This window comes from Salmo trutta, chromosome 1, assembly GCF_901001165.1.
Source record: "Salmo trutta chromosome 1, fSalTru1.1, whole genome shotgun sequence".
In the NCBI taxonomy this organism is placed as follows: Eukaryota; Metazoa; Chordata; class Actinopteri; order Salmoniformes; family Salmonidae; genus Salmo; species Salmo trutta.
In genome coordinates this window covers 59,168,280-59,190,165 of record NC_042957.1, presented here as the reverse complement: position 1 = coordinate 59,190,165, position 21,886 = coordinate 59,168,280, and the positions used below count along the sequence as shown (strand labels likewise).

General features: G+C 47.5%; 1 protein-coding gene across 1 annotated transcript in view; it reads right to left on the bottom strand.

The window, feature by feature from the left end:
• LOC115202953 (voltage-dependent calcium channel gamma-2 subunit) overlaps positions 1-21,886 on the bottom strand; it is a 73,664-nt gene that overhangs the window by 7,833 nt on the left and 43,945 nt on the right. Inside the window, exon 2 of the mRNA XM_029767165.1 lies at positions 16,508-16,591. Within this exon, the coding sequence (XP_029623025.1) occupies positions 16,508-16,591 (84 nt within the window). The remainder of the gene's footprint in view (positions 1-16,507; positions 16,592-21,886) is intronic.

Here is a 21,886-nt window from a genome sequence, read left to right as displayed (position 1 = left end):
GAGTTTTTAATACTGCAGCTCTCAAGGTGACGCCAATGTGAAGGAAACCTCAGAGAGAGTGAGAGAGAGAAGAGAGAGAGAGAGAGAGAGAGAGAGAGAGAGAGAGAGAGAGAAGAGCCAGCTCAGTGGTTGCTGGGTAAGTTTGCCACATTGCGTAAAAAAAATAATTTAGCTCTTTGGTATGTTCAGCTATCATTTGGGCCTTGTTAAAAAACGAATGTCATTCTTTATTAAATGCATTACTACATTTAATGTGCTTTGAGTCAAAGATTTAAGAATCACTTACTGGACTGAGAAGCAGCTGGACTCCCAGGCAGAACTCCCTAGGTTATGACCGCAGGGGGAAATCTTGAAAGCAACTATAGTATAGACTTTCGATGGGGAGCTTTTCAAGGGCAAGAGAATGGTATCAGTCAGCCCAGAGTGCCTATGTATTCTCTTTATATTACCCATGATGCTTAGCAGCGCACTCCAAAGTGCATTGACTTTCACAGTAACCTCCCAGCATGCTGTGCCTTCCCTTGGTTCAGGCTGCCGTTTGCTGCGCCAAGTGCCCCTGGGTTTGGCTAAGCACGCTCTACCTCCGAAACGAAGAAAGGCTGGGGTCCCTGCAGATTTCTTACGCCAGAACTCACTCTATTTTACTATAATGTTGAATATGTCAGTGAAGTGTTCGCTTAGTGGATGTATGAAATTCAGACAGGCGTTTTTATAAGGGCTCCTGCTCCTTCGTTCCAGTGAGGGCTGGAGATGGAAGTTCTCAGAGGGAGACGGAGAGATAACTATGCCCCAAGGCAGTGAGTGCTGCTACCTCCACCCAGTGAAAAATACCTCAGTGTTGCCAAATATAGGAAGTTTCACATCTTCTTTGGTTCTTTTAAGCGTCTGTCAGGGGTTTGGCTCCTGCCTGGAGGGGTGTGTTTTAACATGGCAGATAACCTGCGGGACGCTGGACAGACAGGCAGTGTCCTCCAGCTGAGTATAGGATTGATTATCACAGTAAGTGAAGGTTCCTCTCCACAGTCATGCCAGTGTGATGTGTGGCTAACAGTGGGCTTTAGTGGACGGTAGTAAGATTTGTGTGAGTGAGAGTGGATGGATTTCGGATTGAGAAACTGTAGTTGTGTTTGAACAGCTCAATTCAGAGCATAACTTCTGATAAGCTTTCCCTAAGCTTTCCAGGTGTAATGAAACACATACAGTACACTCACTGTAACAGCCCAACATAATCTATGAACCAACAACACACCGTATGCTGACTAAGTGTTCTGTGATTAGTTATCCTACCGCGGCAGGTACAGTAATATCCCATTATCTGGGTAGGACATTATTCTGACTTTGGGCTGCTGGGAGATGGACTATGGACCCTGTCCTGGGAGGTGGACTATGGACCCTGTCCTGGGAGGTGGACTATGGACCCTGTCCTGAGAGGTGGACTATGGACCCTGTCCTGGGAGGTGGACTATGGACCCTGTCCTGAGAGGTGGACTATGGACCCTGTCCTGGGAGGTGGACTATGGACCCTGTCCTGGGAGGTGGACTATGGACCCTGTCCTGGGAGGTGGACTATGGACCCTGTCCTGGGAGGTGGACTATGGACCCTGTCCTGGGAGATGGACTATGGACCCTGTCCTGGGAGGTGGACTATGGACCCTGTCATGAGAGGTGGACTATGGACCCTGTCCTGGGAGGTGGACTATGGACCCTGTCCTGGGAGGTGGACTATGGACCCTGTCCTGGGAGGTGGACTATGGACCCTGTCCTGGGAGGTGGACTATGGACCCTGTCCTGAGAGGTGGACTATGGACCCTGTCCTGAGAGGTGGACTATGGACCCTGTCCTGGGAGGTGGACTATGGACCCTGTCCTGGGAGGTGGACTATGGACCCTGTCCTGGGAGGTGGACTATGGACCCTGTCCTGGGAGGTGGACTATGGACCCTGTCCTGGGAGGTGGACTATGGACCCTGTCCTGAGAGGTGGACTATGGACCCTGTCCTGGGAGGTGGCTGTGGGGACTCCTGTGTTTCAGAAATCTATCAAGCTGGAAAACAATGACCCTGTCTAAATGAAAGCTTTGACCACTCTGCTGATAGCCAGAGACAGCGGCGACCTCGGTCGCGTCTTGTGTTTCCGAAGTCCCTCTCGGCAACACGGCACATGAAAGGAGGAGCGCTAATCGAGAATGCACTCTGGAGCCCTGTGATTATCAGCCAGGTCACCGTTTTGATTTGGGTCGAGGTCACTATCACAAAGAGCCTCGCCAGGACCCACTTCTGTCTGTGTGGGTCGCCTGGGACCACTTCTGTCTGTGTGGGTCGCCTGGGACCACCTCTGTCTGTGTGGGTCGCGAGGGCCCACTTCTGTCTGTGTGGGTCGCCAGGGCCCACTTCTGTCTCTGTGGGTCGCCAGGGCCCACTTCTGTCTGTGTGGGTCACCAGGGCCCACTTCTGTCTGTGTGGGTCGCCTGGGACCACTTCTGTCTGTGTGGGTCGCCTGGGCCCACCTCTGTCTGTGTGGGTCGCCTGGGACCTATTTGGGGAGAGGCATCTCTGCCTCCTCACCTCGTCCTCTCCCTGTGTTCTCGCTAAGCCCAAAGCGTTACCAGTCAGGCTGGTTATTAAAGTAGTGACACACAGCAGCCCTATGCTATCCTGTCCTTTATCAGCTCCACTACCACATACCCTCCATCCTGCCTCATTAGACAGATAGAAAGCAGTCCTGCCTGGGATGGATGTGTCCCTGTCCCTGCCTGTCATTGCTCCTATTAGGATGGGAAAGGCGTAGTGATGACTGATAGTGGCTTGTTAGAGCTGCCCTGCCCCGCTTTGCCGCTTGTCTGTGAGTGCCAGTGTGCGTGCCAGGCTGCCCGCAGAGATACAGAGCTGGTGTGCGCTGTATTGATTGGCACAACTACAGTTTAGGCTGGCACCTGGGCAGTGGCAGTGGCACTCCTGAACACTGACTGACCCTGTTCTTACACACTACTTCACGCAGACTATTGTACACATATGTGACACATCAGTGTCTTTACAGTATCTAACCACCTCTCCACACATGCTGATCACCTCATAAGGAAGTAGTAGGGGAGAGTGGGGTAAGGTGAGCCTTTTTTTACATTCAGCATCTCTCCATCAAGGGAAATATAGTATTAATTCTAATAAAGATATCTACATATATTTCAGGATGTTGCGTATCCCTAGAAATAATTAGAATTCATCTAAACATTACAGTTTTGAAAACAAAGCTTGTCCAAAAAAAATGGTATCTTGGCACAACTTACTCCGGGTACGGGGTAAATTTAGCTGTGGAACAGGATAAGTTAAGCCGCCTACAAATGTCTGTACTGAATGAAATATTACCACTACCTTTTTAAAATCATGTCTATCTTTATTTCCCAAACACAATTCAACACAATCACAATCACTTTTTTGTATTTTAATCATTTTAAGCATATTTTAAGACAGGCTGAACACCTAACAAACACTTTTAACATAGGCCCTGTTACTTCATATCCAAGCGATAATTTCTTGCATTATGCCTGGAAAGAAAACACTTCAATTTGCTCAACTTACCATTGGCTCAACAATTGTCTCAACTTACCCCAAGGCAAACATTATGACTAGCCCACACAGCTACAAACCTCTAACCCAATAAATTAATTTGACTTGCTGAAAATCTGTTTTTTGGACCGAACTTACTTACCACTTTTTCCATGTGGTTTCTTCCTTCACATACTCCATGAAATGATGACCTCTTCTTAAATATTTGGTCAAATGAGACATTTTGTGTATGGTGTCTTAGAAACAATGGTGGATCAACTTACCCCACTCTCCCCTACCAACACTACCCAACACAGCTCCAGAGTGACTCACAGTGACTCACAGCCAGGGATCACTCTATTGCATTAACGCCACATAACACATATTCACACTTAACATCATGTCCATTTACCAGTACATTGCCAGTTTACGGCTTCAGCACATAAACCAAATAGTATGTTGTATACACACAAAAAAAAACGCATGCATGCATGAACGCACACACACACACACACACACACACACACACACACACACACACACACACACACACACACACACACACACACACACACACACACACACACACACAGGTACATACACCAATAAATATGCAAAGAGTTCTCTTGACAAAGGCATCTCTTTGAACCTTCTCTCTCTTCTCTCTTCTCTCCTCTCTCTCCCTCTCTCATTGACAGCGTTGTGAGAGGAAATTAGCATTGGCTCTTAATCAGCCTCCCCCAGCACTGAATGTGCTGATGTGCAGGACAGGGTCATGCTAATCAGGTGCCTCAGCTCCCAGGCACATTGATTTAAAACTACAAACACTTATTAATCCAGCCCGCCCTCCTCCTCCTCAATACTCAGCCTCAACCAAGAAGCCTTCTGCAGGAGGCTGGTGAGGGGAGGATGGCACATAATAATGCCTGAAATGGAATGGTATCAAACACATAGAAACAGCATGTTTGCTGTGTTTAATACCATTCCATTTACGTCGTTCCAGCCATTACTATACTCCTGTCCTCCCCAATTAACATGCCACCAGCTGCCTGTGACACACATATGCACACAAAGTTAGCATATGCCCTCAGAGTTGCACACAAGCATGTGTATGCACACTCTCACACTACCCCTATACACGTACACTCTCCATATGCACACAGCCAAAGTTTATTTTTCTCCATTTTTTTCTTACACGGAAAATCCAAGTACTGTACGACATAGGACTACAGTGGGCTTCATGCTCTCTTACACTGCAGTCCCCCACTGAATATCGCTCTGTCATACTAACATAACATATCACACAGCAAAATCCCTGTCCACACACACCCCTCACACACTCCTCCACACACAGACTGGTCACTGGAGCACGGTGGAAAAGAATCTGGGCCGCCTGACACATTGAAGTTCCTTCACATGACAGGACTGCTCAGACAATTAAAGACCACATTTCAATTAGTGTAATTACCCTCCACTCCACTGCTGATGTCCCCATAGATCAGGCCTGCCCGTCTGCCTGCCTGCCTGACAGCACTGTGCCATAGCTAGCTGCTCTGGGTTAGTTTAGCACCAACAGCACAGAATCACTACTCGCTCTGTTAGCTTAGCATTGACACAGTAGCCCACATAATCACTGCTGTCTGTGTTAGCTTATCTTAGCCTTAGCGTTTACACAAACAGCACAGTAGCCCATAGACTAACACAGGGTAGAGGAGGCCCTATTAGTTTGAACAAACTGAACAGTAACCCTGCTTAGTCTGTTAGCTAGCTTAGCAGCCAGAAAAGCACAATTAGTAGCCCAGAGCAAAGGGCAGAGGAAGCTCAATTTCAAATTTGCCTGGTACAACAGTGAATGGCATGATAGCACAGAGAGATGCTCCAATACATATGGATAAGACTGGGAATACGGTGGTTTATGTCGAGTTTACGCCACTGTTAGCATAGTACCACAGCACGGACTAACATGGGTCAATACAGAGAAACCCTGCATTCAATGTGAATTTGTCAATGTGTGTGTGAAGGAAGACTAACAAGTGTCCATATGCAGTCACAAATAACGGTTGTATAACCTCTGTGTTTACTGTTACTGTCCCTTTGTTTATGAGATACTGTACATTCTCTCACCTCTGAGTTCCATATTTCCAGCCTTATGAGATGTGTAGTTAGAGCACTGGTACTTGCTCGCTCCACCAGGCCACTAAAATGATTGCCTTTTCATTTATGGGCCTGTATGTGTTTAATGTGTCTGTCGATGGACTCCATATTTGTCGCCTAGGCCACCACTGTTAAACAGCTACACTGTGACATCTCTCTCTAGCTACCTAACACCACACAGTAAATCCAAGTGGACAGTCATAGTAATAATAGTCTCTAATAGAATCACTTTAAGGCTGTCACTCATGATTAACACATTATCCTGATGACTATCCTCTACCGAGGCAGTAGAGGTCATGTGATGTGACCCTCCCTCTGGTCCAATGGCTGTGACCGTGGTCCACGGTCCTGGTCTCAGGTGGAACCGGCGTGACCCACCAGGGCTCAGGGCCGAGCGACCGGCTGCCCATCCCCCCTCTGGAGCTGTTGCGGGAACTCCCATGCTGGGCCACAACCAATGATCTCCCCAATGTTGCCTACACCCCCCATCGCCCCAGAGGCCCCACTGTCCCACCCCTGTTGCCCTACATGCAAGCCCCCTGTGTGTGTCCTACCCCAGACCGATTGATTTTATTGGGCCAGATTGGGCCAGAATCCAGCCCCCCTCTCTGTATTAACTATGTACAGTGAGGGAAAAAAGTATTTGATCCCCTGCTGATTTTGTACGTTTTCCCACTGACAAAGAAATGATCAGTCTATAATTTTAATGGTGGGTTTATTTGAACAGTGAGAGACAGAATAACAACAAAAAAATCCAGAAAAACGTATGTCAAAAATGTTATAAATTGATTTGCATTTTAATGAGGGAAATAAGTATTTGACCCCCTCTCAATCAGAAAGATTTCTGGTTCCCAGGTGTCTTTTATACAGGTAACGAGCTGAGATTAGGAGCACACTCTTAAAGGGAGTGCTCCTAATCTCAGTTTGTTACCTGTATAAAAGACACCTGTCCACAGAAGCAATCAGTCAATCAGATTCCAAACTCTCCACCATGGCCAAGACCAAAGAGCTCTCCAAGGATGTCAGGGACAAGATTGTAGACCTACACAAGGATGGAATGGGCTACAAGACTATCGCCAAGCAGCTTGGTGAGAAGGTGAGAACACTTGGAGCGATTATTCGCAAATGGAAGAAACACAAAAAAACTGTCAATCTCCCTCGGCCTGGGGCTCCATGCAAGATCTCACCTCGTGGAGTTGCAATGATCATGAGAACGGTGAGGAATCAGCCCAGAACTACACGGGAGGATCTTGTCAATGATCTCAAGGCAGCTGGGACCATAGTCACCAAGAAAACAATTGGTAACACACTACGCCGTGAAGGACTGAAATCCTGCAGCGCCCGCAATGTCCCTCTGCTCAAGAAAACACATATACATGCCAGTCTGAAGTTTGCCAATGAACATCTGAATGATTCAGAGGACAACTGGGTGAAAGTGTTGTGGTCAGATGAGACCAAAATGGAGCTCTTTGGCATCAACTCGCCGTGTTTGGAGAAGGAGGAATGCTGCCTATGACCCCAAGAACACCATTCCCACCGTCAAACATGGAGGTGGAAACATTATGCTTTGGGGGTGTTTTTCTGCTAAGGGGACAGGACAACTTCACCGCATCAAAGGGACGATGGACGGGGCCATGTACCGTCAAATCTTGGGTGAGAACCTCCTTCCCTCAGCCAGGGCATTGAAAATGAGTCGTGGATAGGTATTCCAGCATGACAATGACCCAAAACACACGTCCAAGGCAACAAAGGAGTGGCTCAAGAAGAAGCACATTAAGGTCCTGGAGTGGCCTAGCCAGTCTCCAGACCTTAATCCCATAGAAAATCTGTGGAGGGAGCTGAAGGTTGGAGTTGCCAAATGTCAGCCTCGAAACCTTAATGTCTTGGAGAAGATCCGCAAAGAGGAGTGGGACAAAATCCCTCCAGAAACGTCTGACCTCTGTGATTGCCAACAAGGGTTTTGCCACCAAGTACTAAGTCATGTTTTGTAGAGGGGTCAAATACTTATTTCCCTCATTAAAATGCAAATCATTTTATAACATTTTTGACATGCGTTTTTCTGGATTTTTTTGTTGTTATTCTGTCTCTCACTGTTCAAATAAACCTACCATTAAAATTATAGACTGATCATTTCTTTGTCAGTGGGCAAACGTACAAAATCAGCAGGGGATCAAATACTTTTTTCCCTCACTGTAGCTCATCACACCATGCTCTGACCCCTAGTGAACCCTGGCTAGGATCCACAAACATGAGACATCTTTACCACAGACTGCCATCATTGTCACTACCTTTTTCCAAGATGGCGTAGCAGTCAGACGTCTTTGTCTTTGTCCTGTCGTGTCCTTTGTAGATATCTTTTTACCTATTTTTCTTCGCATATCTTTTAAAAATATTTTCCTAAACCTCAACTTCTAAATTCTCTCCTGCAACCCGCCTCATTCAATGTGGTGTGGATCTGTTTTTTTTTTGTTAAGTATTTCTACTTACTACGGATCTGGAATCCCTCAACTGAAGCTAGCCAGTTAACGACCTACCAGCTATCAGTTAGCAAACCACTGCTAGCGGTCATCAGCTACCCTTTAGCTCGGAAAGCTCTCGCCAGTTCGTACAACGTGACTCAAACCAGAGCATAACGGACCTTTTTTTCTCTCCATATCCCCGGATTCCTATTGCAAACTCGGAACCTTTTCATCTGGATCTTCACAACTAGCTAACCGCAATCCCGGGTGACTACTCCTGGCTAGCGTTTCCATCCCAGAGCAAGCACCAATTAGCCTGAAGCTAGCCTGGGTAGGGCTCTTGTGCAACCACCAAAGCCCACTCCTGGGCTACAATATCCGGACCCCTTCTACTGCCGGTACGGGGCACGGAACCCCGCCGATCCTCTACGACTGGAATACCGACATAATCTGCCCAAGGATTCCAACAGGCGCCTCAGGCGCGACGTCCGCTGAAGGCCCATTCTGCTAACAGCAGGCCTGCTAGCTACCTAGAGCTACGTGGAACCCTACTAATCCACGACTGGTCTATCGACGTCACCGCACGAAGAGGCAAAAACAGACTTACCTCAATCGCGACGTCCCCCAAGGCCCTTCTGCTAACTTGCTAGCCCTGGTCTGCTAACTGCTAGCTTGCTTGCCCCGATCTGCTAACTGCTAGCTTGCTTGCCCCGGTCTGCTAACTGCTTGCTTGCCCCGGTCTGCTAACTCCGTGCTTGCCCCGGTCTGCTAACTGCTTGCTTGCTAACCCGGCCTACTAACTGCTAGCTTGTTTAGCCCCGGCTGTCACGTCCTGACCAGTAATAGGGGTTATTTGTTATTGTAGTTTGGTCAGGACGTGGCAGAGGGTATTTGTTTTATGTGGTTTGGGGTGGTGGTTTGTTTAGTAGGGTATTTGATTTATGTATTCCGGGGGTTTTTGGGCACTGTTCCATGTTAGTGTATTTCTATGTTCTGTTTAGTCTTTTGTATTTCTATGTTTTGTTAATTGGGGTTGGACTCTCAATTGGAGGCAGGTGTTTTCTAGTTGCCTCTGATTGAGAGTCCTATATATAGGTATGTGTTTATTGAGTACTTTGTGGGAGATTGTTCTGTGTATAGCCTTATGCCTTACCAGCCTGTGATTAGTCGTTGTGGTTTCTTTGTGTACGTGTTTGTTTTGGTTCTCCTTCTTGTCCGTTTATAATAAAGAAGATGAGTGCACATTTCCCCGCTGCATTTTGGTCTATATCCGACGACAACCGTTACTCCGGCCTACTAACTGCTAGCTTGTTAGCACCGGCCTCCTAACTGTCTGAATCGTCGTGTCCCCAGCCAGCCCAACCACTCACTGGACCCATATGTTCACTTGGCTATGCATGCCTCTCTCTAATATCAATATGCCTCGTCCATTACTGTCCTGCTTAGTGATTACTGTCTTATTTCACTGTAGAGCCTCTAGCCCTGCTCAATATGCCTTAACCAACCATGTTGTTCCACCTCCTACATATGTGATAATATCACCTGGTTTAAACGTCTCTACAGACTATATCTCTCGCATCATTACTCAATGCCTAGGTTGACCTCCAATGTCCTCACATCCTACCTTACCTTTGTCTGTAAACTATGCCTTGAATCTATGCTATCGTGCCCAGAAACCTGCACCTTTTACTCTCTGTTCCGAACGTGCTAGACGGCCAGTTCGTATAGCCTTTAGCCGTACCCTTATCCTACTTCTCCTCTGTTCCTCTGGTGATGTAGAGGTTAATCTTAGCTCCACGTGTCTAGCTCCACTCCCACTCCCCAGATGCTCTCGTTTCTTGACTTCTGTAACCGTAAAAGCCTTGGTTTCATGCATGTCAACATTAGAAGCCTACTCCCTAAGTTTGATTTACTCACTGCTTCAGCATACTCTGCCAACCTGGATGACTTAGCCGAGTCTTAATCCTGGCCTAGGAAAACCACCAAAAACCCTGAAATCTCCATCCCTAACTATAACATTTTCCGCCAAGATAGAACTGCCAAAGGGGGTGGTGTTGCAATCTACTGCAAAGATAGCCTGCAGAGTTCTGTATTACTATCCAAGTCTGTACCCAAACAATTCGAGCTTCTACTTCTAAAAATTCACGTTTCCAGAAACAAGTCTCTCACTGTTGCCGCTTGCTATATACCACCCTCTGTCCCCAGCTGTGCCCTCGACACCATATGTGAATTGATTGCCCCATCTATCTTCTGAGCTAGTGCTACTAGGTGACCTAAACTGGGACATGCTTAACACCCCAGCCATCCTACAATCTAAGCTTGATGCCCTCAATCTCACACAAATTATCAATGAACCTACCAGGTACAACCCCAAATCCGTAAACACGGGCACCCTCATAGATATCATCCTAACTAACTCGCCCTCCAAATACACCTTTGCAATTTTCAATCAAGATCTCAGCGATCACTGCCTCACTGCCTGCATCCGTAATGGGTCTGCGACCAAACGACCACCCCTCATCACTGTCAAACACTCCCTAAAACACTTCTGCGAGCAGGCCTTTCTAATCGACCTGGCCGGGGTATCCTGGAATGACATTGACCTCATCCCGTCAGTAGATGATGCCTGGTTATTCTTTAAAAGTGCCTTCCTCACCATCTTAAATAAGCATGCCCCTTTCAAAAAATGTAGAACTAGGAATAGATATAGTCCTTGGTTCTCTCCAGACCTGTCTGCCCTTGACCAGCACAAAAACATCCTGTGGCATCCTGCATTAGCATTGAATAGCCCCCATGATATGCAACTTTTTAGGGAAGTTAGGAACAAATATACACAGGCAGTTAGGAAAGCTAAGGCTAGCTTTTTCAAACAGAAATTTGCATCCTGTAGTACAAACTCAAAAAAGTTCTGGGACACTGTAAAGTCCATGGAGAATAAGAGCACCTCCTCCCAGCTGCCTACTGCTTTGAGGCTAGGAAACACTGTTACCACCAATAAATCCACTGTAATTGAGAATTTCAATAAGCATTTTTCTACGGCTGGCCTTGCTTTCCACCTGGCTACCCCTACCCGGTCAACTGCCCGGCACCCTCCACAGCAACCCGCCAATGCCCCCACCATTTCTCCTTCACCCAAATCCAGATAGCTGATGTTCTGAAAGAGCTGCAAAATCTGGACCCCTACAAATCAGCCGGGCTAGACAATCTGGACCCTCTCTTTCTAAAATTATCTGCCGAAATTGTTGCAACCCCTATCACTAGCCTGTTCAACCTCTCTTTCATATCGTCTGAGATTCCCAAAGATTGGAAAGCTGCCGTGGTCATCCCCCTCTTCAAAGGGGGTGACCCTCTAGACCCAAACTGCTACAGACCAATATCTATCCTACCCTGTCTTTCTAAGGTCTTCGAAAGCCAAGTTAACAAACAGATTACCGACCATTTCGAATCCCACCGTACCTTCTCCGCTATGCAATCCGGTTTCAGAGCTGGTCATGGGTGCACCTCAGCCATGCTCAAGGTCCTAAACGACATCATAACTGCCATCGATAAGAGACATTACTGTGCAGCCGTATTCATCGACCTGGCCAAGGCTTTCGACTCTGTCAATCACCGTATTCTTATTGGCAGACTCGACAGCCTTGGTTTCTCAAATGATTGCCTCGCCTGGTTTACCAACTACTTCTCTGATAGAGTTCAGTGTGTCAAATCGGAGGACCTGTTGTCCGGGCCTCTGGCAGTCTCTATCGGTGTGCCACAGGGTTCAATTCTCATGCCGACTCTCTTCTCTGTGTACATCAATGATGTCGCTCTTGCTGCTGGTGATTCTCTGATCCACCTCTACGCAGATGACACCATTCTGTATACCTCTGGCCCCTCTATGGACACTGTGTTAACTAACCTCCAGACGAGCTTCAATGCCATACAACTCTCCTTCCGTGGCCTCCAACTGCTCTTAAATGCAAGTAAAACTAAATGCATGCTATTCAATCGATCACTGCCCGCACCTGCCCGCCCGTCCAGCATCACTACTCTGGACGGCTCTGACTTAGAATACGCGGACAACTACAAATACCTAGGTGTCTGGTTAGACTGTAAACTCTCCTTCCAGACTCACATTAAGCATCTCCAATCCAAAATTAAATCTAGAATCGGCTTCCTATATCGCAACAAAGCATCCTTCACTCATGCTGCCAAACATACCCTCGTAAAACTGACCATCCTACCGATCCTCGACTTTGGCGATGTCATCTACAAAATAGCCTCCAACACTCTACTCAACAAATTGGATGGAGTCTATCACAGTGCCATCAGTTTTGTCACCAAAGCCCCATACACTACCCACCACTGCGACCTGTACGCTCTCGTTGGTTGTCCCTCGCTTCATACTCGTCGCCAAACCCACTGGCTACAGGTTATCTACAAGTCTCTGCTAGGTAAAGCCCCGCCTTAGCTCACTGGTCACCATAGCAGCACCCACTCGTAGCACGCGCTCCAGCAGGTATAGCTCACTGGTCACCCCCAAAGCCAATTCCTCCTTTGGTCGCCTTTTCTTCCAGTTCTCTGCTGCCAATGACTGGAACGAACTGCAAAAATCACTGAAGCTGTAGACTCATATCTCCCTCACTAGCTTTAAGCACCAGCTGTCAGAACAGCTCACAGATCACTGCACCTGTACATAGACCATCTGTAAACAGCCCATCTATCTACCTCATCCCCATACTGTATTTATTTATCTTGCTCCTTTGCACCCCAGTATCTCTACTTGCACATTCATCTCCTGCACATCTACCATTCCAGCGTTTAATTTAATCTCTGTATATCTCTCTGTATCTCTCTCTGCATCTCTCTCTTTCTGTATCTCTCTCTCTATCTCTCTATTTATTTCTCTCTCTCTCTCTCTCTGTGTATCTCTCTCTGTATCTCTCTCTGTATCTCTCTATTTCTATCTCTCTCTCTCTGTATCTCTCTCTGCATCTCTCTCTGCATCTCTCTCTTTCTGTATGTTATCTTTTACTCCTCTCTTCTCTCTCTCTCTCTTCTTTCTCTCTCTCTTTCTCTCTCTGCTGCTTAGCGCCCAGTAGAGCAGTGGATGATGGGAGCTCGGACACGACATGATCTAAAAACCCACTGGCGCTTTAGTATGCCTCAGCTGGGTTATATAACTGTGTGTGGATGTGTGAACCGCCTGGCTATGGGGAGAGCCGAGGATTCACAGTCACTACAGTCACTACTGCAAAGCAGCTTGCTACTGTGTGTGTGTTTGTGTTTGGGGATGTCTGTGTGTGCTATGTGTGTGTCTGTGTGTGTTTGTGTCTGTGTGTCTATGTCTGTGTCTGTCTGTGTGTGTTCAAGTATGGGGGAGGGGTGGTGCACGTACGTATTCAAGAACATTCTGTGCCTTTCATCTGTATATGTCAGATTTGCTCACTTCCAATACTGGTGTAGGCTGGTGTACTGTGAGCTAGCAGGTGCTGAATCACAGGATTACATACATCATAGACGAGTCCCCTCAGTCTGAGTGTGAACTCCCTCTGATGTCACTTCCTGTGGGTTTTTACCTGAGGTGACATAATCTCTATTGCATAACCCTTCCCCTCTCGTTCTACCCTGTAAGTGGCTGGCATACCCTCTCTCTCTCTTTGGTCTCCCTCCAGATGCTCTGAGCAACACCTCATTATGGAAATACCAGCTGTGTGTCCTCCACTAAAGTCAAATGGGGTAAGTATATAAACGAATTCCCTTCACAGACCACACCAGCCTGGCTATGATGAAACAGGCAGCGGAGATATTAAAGCTACAGTATGACATCCACCTCTCTCTGAACCTGTCCCAATGTGGCCCACTGTACCCTCATGACCTCACCCTGCCCGACCTTCACAGAAGAGAACACACAAATGTAACACAAACATACAAACACAGACACACAGACACACAGACACACTGAGTGGCCTGAATAGGGGCTCACTTTGTCACTACAGTGGTACAGAGGTACAACTCCAGACTAAAAAGACATGCCAGTCACAGACGGGTGTGCGGGGAGAGAGAGGGAGAAAGAGAGAGAGAGAGAGTGATAGAGGCCTGACCTATATAGGAAGGAGGCTGAAATATTTATGGATGTGAGTGTCCTAATTGGCAAGCAACTGGGAGCACTGCGGCCCTCTCGTCCAATCACAGAACAGGAAGCGGTTAAAACACATGTACACACACACACACACACACACACACACACACACACACACACACACACACACACACACACACACACATAGTGTCACCTCGCCCCTGCGCCCCTGCGCCCCTGTCAAGGCCAGTGACTTCGGGCACCTTGTTAAGGCCCAGCTTCGCTAGGGCTGATCCGGCTTCGTTAAGGCTTCAGCATCACTAGAATCATTACCAGAGCTGTTATCATAACCGCCCTCTCTGGCCCATATGGACGAGCACAGTCGCTCAGAGCGTTAAGTCAAACACAGCCTAATTGGCTAGGCTTCATCTCCAGGACTGGCAGTAACACACACTGCTCCGCTCTCCTCTTCTCTCAGAGTGGGCTTCAATTACTGTCTGTTCTGATGGAGACCAGGAGATGAACACAACCTGAATCCAGGTCAGTTGAGCATCACTGGTGGGGGAAGGGAGGGGTCAAATGTCTGGAGCATTGTTAAACAGGCGTGGGGCCGAGGCACTGCTCGTAACATGGAAATGTGTGCTAATCAATTGGATCAAAGCACTGATCCACCCAATGGGTTGTTTGTGGTAAAATTACTCCTTTTCCTATATTTTGAGTGAGAACTGTTCAGGGGAAAAATGAGGGGACCTTGCAGCACTTTTTGAATGTACTAGGGCAATATGCAGAGGTAGTGTTAGTTTAACTTATTTGTTTGAAACTCTCAATACTGTGTTGAAACTGTGTATTGTTCTATGAAAATATACAAAACCCATCATTTGGGTTTGAGCATCGTACACTTCAAAGTCTCACAGTCACAGGAATCTTGTGAGATGCGGGAGACATGTTTTGATCCCAGTTAGTCCCAAGAGAAACATTAAATAGGGAGTGGAAAGGCTATCCTTAGAAGGGCTGTGACAGGGCTATTCAACTACAGTATGTTCTTATTGGGGCCAAATTGTTTTTATGACACTCCCTTCTAACAAGGCCTGCGATCATCATAGAGGGAAACAGAAGGCATGACCATGTTCCAGAGAGTCTTTCAGGAATCGGGTCATAAGAGCTCATAGCCAAAACGGTTCAAATGCTAGAGCCAAATTCATAGGAAAAAAATAAATTCAACATGCCACATTGACTTCAGAAACCCCAGAAGCTTCTGTTTATCACAGTGAGCATTTCAATCTATCTGTTCTCCTCTACTTTTCCTGGCTGGCAAAGTGCCAGGATGTTGTCTCTGGTTTTGAATCTGAATTTAGAGAACTGAACTTAAAAACTTAATCTAAACGCATCTGAGAAGTTTAATATATAAAACTTTTATAACTTGAAATGTTAGTTTGTAAACTTGATACACAGACAATGAATGCAATATCTATCATATTGAAACTGAATATATAAATATTGAATTTGAATATTCAATTAAATGTAAATTGAATTTGAAAACTGAATGCAATATTCACTCAATTCAGTTTCAAATCATGAAATACAAGTTTGTGCATTACAAATTCAAAAATATTACATTCAAATTCTAAATCCTAATACAAATTCTAAATTATGGAATTCAAATACAATTTCTGTTGGCATTGAAATCATGTAATTTTAGGATTATTACCACAGCTTGTCTGACACTAATTTCTATGTCTTGCTAGCAGTGAGGAAAACAGAGCACAAATCAATGTGGGGAGTTTACAGGGTACACAGTGGACTGTAATACTGCACGTTACGTTACACATGGCATGCAGTAAAAACAGCCAGGAGAGGAGGAGTGGTGCCTGGTAGAGTTCAGACCAGACAGACAGGCACTCACTAAAAGCAGGATACAGTTTAGAGATATCTAAAATAACACACAGGCCCACCAGAACTACTGTCTGTATTGACTGTCAGTGGCTGGGTGGGGAAAGTGGGCTCAGGTATTAAATATGAACAAGTTGTCAGTTGAAGTAAGAGGATGCGTTGTTGGCTGATTTCTGTCCCCCCTTGTCACCTGGTTGAAGGTTACCTCATATTAAATACTACCCTCTCTTAACAAGATTAGAAAGTACACAGTTGTACATTTGTGTAGTATTTGTGTAGTATTTACACTATTCACTACAATACAGTATCAAATGTGCAGATGGGATGCCCAGACCACACTATCCCTTGAGGCTCACTGGTTCCTCTGTACTGTAAAAGTGGAAGCCAAAGAGAGGAGACTCACGTAAGAAGTACTCAGAGGGGTCCGCTTCATAGTCCGTGTCCTCAGGAAAGTGATCTATCTGTTTACACATCCCTTTAAAATTCCCTGAAGGAGAAACAAGAGAGAAAACACACAGGGTCAGAAAAGCAGTCACAGAGGAAAAATAATAATACAATCAAGAGAAACACCATGGTAACACAAAGTGTGACATGAGTCAGTTAAAACCCATGTAGTTATGAGTGTACAGGTAACTGCCAAAATAAAGGAAACACCAACATAGCATAACAACATAAAGAAAGAGCTTGTGAGATCCACAGGATGCGTTGAAAAGAACAGATTCATTATTTTGGAGCAACACTGCACTTAAGTGAAGGTATTGTATGCCTGCAGGAAGGAAGGGATGGTGAGACACGGGAGGAGGTCAACTCATGGAGAAAGGCATGGATGGATGCGTGTTTTGTGGATACCTGAGCATGGAGGAATGGAGGAGGATGTGGATCCAGTTCCGGTGTGTGAAACATATGGGCCAGTGATTTGTTTGTGTGGGCTGCAGAGAGATGAATATATAATGAGTGATATGATCCTGGACATTTAGTCATTACATCCATTCTAGATGGCTGCCGTTTTGCAAGCTCTGACCCAACTAAGCTATTTTGTGATTTTTTTTGTATATATGTATATATATATAAATATATATACTGCTCAAAAAAATAAAGGGAACACTTAAACAACACAATGTAACTCCAAGTCAATCACACTTCTGTGAAATCAAACTGTCCACTTAGGAAGCAACACTGATTGACAATAAATTTCACATGCTGTTGTGCAAATGGAATAGACAACAGGTGGAAATCATAGGCAATTAGCAAGACACCCCCAATAAAGGAGTGGTTCTGCAGGTGGTAACCACAGACCACTTCTCAGTTCCTATGCTTCCTGGCTGATGTTTTGGTCACTTTTGAATGCTGGCGGTGCTTTCACTCTAGTGGTAGCATGAGACGGAGTCTACAACCCACACAAGTGGCTCAGGTAGTACAGCTCATCCAGGATGGCACATCAATGTGAGCTGTGGCAAGAAGGTTTGCTGTGTCTGTCAGCGTAGTGTCCAGAGCATGGAGGCGCTACCAGGAGACAGGCCAGTACATCAGGAGACGTGGAGGAGGCCGTAGGAGGGCAACAACCCAGCAGCAGAACCGCTACCTCCGCCTTTGTGCAAGGACGAGCAGGAGGAGCACTGCCAGAGCCCTGCAAAATGACCTCCAGCAGTCCACAAATGTGCATGTGTCTGCTCAAACGGTCAGAAACAAACTCCATGAGGGTGGTATGAGGGCCCGACGTCCACAGGTGGGGGTTGTGCTTACAGCCCAACACCGTGCAGGACGTTTGGCATTTGCCAGAGAACACCAAGATTGGCAAATTCGCCACTGGCACCCTGTGCTCTTCATAGATGAAAGCAGGTTCACACTGAGCACATGTGACAGACGTGACAGTCTGGAGACGCCGTGGAGAACGTTCTGCTGCCTGCAACATCCTCCAGCATGACCGGTTTGGCGGTGGGTCAGTCATGGTGTGGGGTGGCATTTCTTTTGGGGGCCGCACAGCCCTCCATGTGCTCGCCAGAGGTAGCCTGACTGCCATTAGGTACCGAGATGAGATCCTCAGACCCCTTGTGAGACCATATGCTGGTGCGGTTGGCCCTGGGTTCCTCCTAATGCAAGACAATACTAGACCTCATGTGGCTGGAGTGTGTCAGCAGTTCCTGCAAGAGGAAGGCATTGATGCTATGGACTGGCCCGCCCGTTCCCCAGACCTGAATCCAATTGAGCACATCTGGGACATCATGTCTCGCTCCATCCACCAACGCCACGTTGCACCACAGACTGTCCAGGAGTTGGCGGATGCTTTAGTCCAAGTCTGGGAGGAGATCCCTCAGGAGACCATCCGCCACCTCATCAGGAGCATGCCCAGGCGTTGTAGGGAGGTCATACAGGCACGTGGAGGCCACACACACTACTGAGCCTCATTTTGACTTGTTTTAAGGACATTACATCAAAGTTGGATCAGCCTGTAGTGTGGTTTTCCACTTTAATTTTGAGTGTGACTCCAAATCCAGACCTCCATGGGTTGATAAATTGGATTTCCATTGATTATTTTTGTGTGATTTTGTTGTCAGCACATTCAACTATGTAAAGACAAAAGTATTTAATAAGATTATTTCATTCATTCAGATCTAGGATGTGTTATTTTAGTGTTCCCTTTATTTTTTTGAGCAGTGTATATATATATATATTACGTTTACCCATTTTTCTCCCCAATTTTGTGGTATCCAATTGGTAGTTACAGTCTTGTCTCATTGCTGCAACTCGCGTACGGACTCCGGAGATGTGAAGGTCGAGAGCCATGCGTCCTCCGAAACATGATCCAACCAAGCCGATCCAACCAAGCCGATCCAACCAAGCCGATCCAACCAAGCAAAACTGCTTCTTGACACAATGCCCGCTTAAGCCGGAAGCCAGCCACACCAATGTGTCGGAGGAAATACCGTACACCTGGCGACCGTGTCAGCGCATGCCCGCCACAGGAGTGGCTAGAGCGTGATGGGACAAGGACATCCCTGCCGGCCAAACCCTCCCCTAACCCGGATGATGCTGGGCCAATTGTGCACCGCCCCATGGGTCTCCCGGTCGCGGTTTTTATCTGACTGGATAATAATATGTCCCCCTCACTTCTAAAACCAAAGTTGCGCCCCTGCCTGTATTTATGTATGTATGTAAATGTAACACACAGCGATGTTAGGAAACATGATGATGAAACTCCACAGAGGAGTGGGCGCTCTGCCCTTCTCATAAGCACCAGGGACTGGGTTTCCCTAGCCCAGGCAGCACATGCCCTGGTCTGGCTTTGGTGGTCATGCGAGCCTGAGGTTGCTAGTCAGAATGGAGGCCTCTCCGGCAGCAGGTGGCAGCTTGTAAACAAGAGTGGCACAGCTGGTGAGACCTGGAGCGGCTCCAACTGCTGTGCAATGGGAACTTCATCTCCTAATGCTCATTCATTTGGCTGACGCCTCAGTGCCCAGGCTGCCAAGTCACTCGCACTGCCCTTTCAGGAAGCAGCCTGCCTGGCCTGGCCTGGCCTGTCCTTCTCCCCACTTCCCACTTTTCTCTATACCTTCATCCCTCCATTCCTCCATGCTGTGGTACCACATAAGGTCCATCCGTGATGGGGTCACTCAAGGTCACACGGCGAAGGAATCACCCAATACAGAGGTCATTACTGCACCCCTGCTGCCGAGGAGGAAACAGACGAGGAGGAAGCAGACGCCGGGGCATGTGATTGGGCCAGATTACTGTCTCATTAACTTATTAATCTCCTTCTCCCTCCAGTGTCTGTCTAATTAGGTGAACAGGTGTTTGTTAGCCGGGTGCCAGGTGTTGCCGAGGAGAAGATGGCGGGAAGGCAGGATGGGTGCTGCGGGTGCGGCTGGGTGGGGCGCTGGTTTTGTGAATGGACCCTACGTACGGAGAACGGACCCCCGGCGAGAACCGCTCGGATATGAGAGCGACTGGCGTCTGCAGGAAGAGCTATCAAACAGACTTAACACTGCTCTTCCTTCTGTGCACACAGTGTGTGGTAGGGCTCACAAGGCTGAGGGGAGACGGTGTTTGATACCACAGACGTAACTGTCTGTTAACTGTCTGAGGGTAGTTAAGGTCTCATCAGAGGAGAGTTTGTTGTGATTGTTCCAATGTCATTGAGTTTTCACCGAGCGGTTGGCAGAGGCCATGCTAGGTTGGAGTTGGGCCGCAGCAGAGGAGTGTGGGAACCTCCGTGTGAAACACACACTAATCCTTCCTCGGTGGACAGAGTCCAAAGTGCTGACGGTGTGTGTGTGTCCACTTCTCTCTCACCTTCCCCAGCTCTGGCTCATAATCAAAAAGCACTCATTGATTTCCATCAACAAGCTCTGCGGCAATTAACAAGAGACAGGGAGGAATATATAGGAAAGAGGGTGAGACAGAGGAAGGGCAATGAACAGAGAGAAGGTTGAAGTCCAGAAGAGAGGGGGATAGATCTGCTTCCATTGTCACACTTTCATCATTGTTGGATCGAAACTCATAGGCCTAAAAAGCACATCAAACTCAGTGTGCGACTCTTACCACCACTGACACCACAGTACAGCCACTGAGCCTCCACAATAAATAACATCTATCGAGAAGTGGGTCAAATGCAGTGAAGGAGAAAAACAAGGAGTATCCTGAACTCCTTCATTTCAAATCCATTTCAATAAGGATACGACTGTTTATGTAGTTACACAGCACAGTCGCCACGGAGTTGTCGGAACAAAACTTGTAACATTGAGAACACAGCATCCACCCACAGTGCACCATGTGTGTTTGTCTTATCAACAGCTGACATCACAGAGTGGGAGTATGGTATAGTTAGCTGGCTGTCCCGTCCACAGTTGTGTCATTCGTTCAAGCAGCTGCAGAGAGTAGACTATTGGGGGAACCATTTCAATTCATGCGCTGAAAGATTTATGTGACACTTAACCGCTCCAAACTGTCCTTTTCTTGTCAGACATGTAAACTCAGCACGCTGGTAAATGTTTAATACTGACATTTTTATTTTTCGGAAACCTCCTGTACAAAAGTGTGTGACCCTGGGAAGGGTGAAGAGTGGAGGGAGAGAGGGGAAGAGAAGGGAGGAGGAGGGCGGAGAGGGGGAGAGGGGAAGAGAAGGGAGGAGGAGGGCGGAGAGGGGGAGAGGGGAAGAGAAGGGAGGAGGAGGGCGGAGAGGGGGAGAGGGGAAGAGAAGGGAGGAGGAGGGCGGAGAGGGGGAGAGGGGGAGGAAGGGAGGAGGAGGGGGAGGGGGAGAGGGGGAGAGGGGGAGGGAAGGGAGGAGGAGGGCGGAGGGGGGAGTGGGGGAGGAAGGGTGGAGGGGGGGAGAGGGGGAGGAAGGGAGGAGGAGGGCGGAGGGCGGAGTGGGGGAGGAAGGGAGGAGGAGGGTGGAGGGGGGAGAGGGGGAGGGAAGGGAGGAGGGCAGAGGGGGGAGAGGGGGAGGAAGGGAGGAGGAGGGCAGAGGGGGGGAGGAAGAGTGGAGGAGGGTGGAGGGGGGAGAGGGGGAGGAAGGGAGGAGCAGGGCGGAGATGGGAGAGTAGGGGGGAGAGGGGGAGGCTTATCTGGCAGGGGACCCACAACAGGTGTCTGGTGGGTCACGACATCTTCATTCAGCGTTTACAGACAGGCCATAGTATCCACTATGTTACCTCTATCGGAGAGTTGCTCACTATAGCAAGCTGTAGTACTACAATAGCGTCATGTCAGTACATACTCAGCCCCGTGGAAAGTGCTTAGTGTTAAAAAGCAATCGAGGCATTGTAAGTATAGCTAGCCTTCTAAC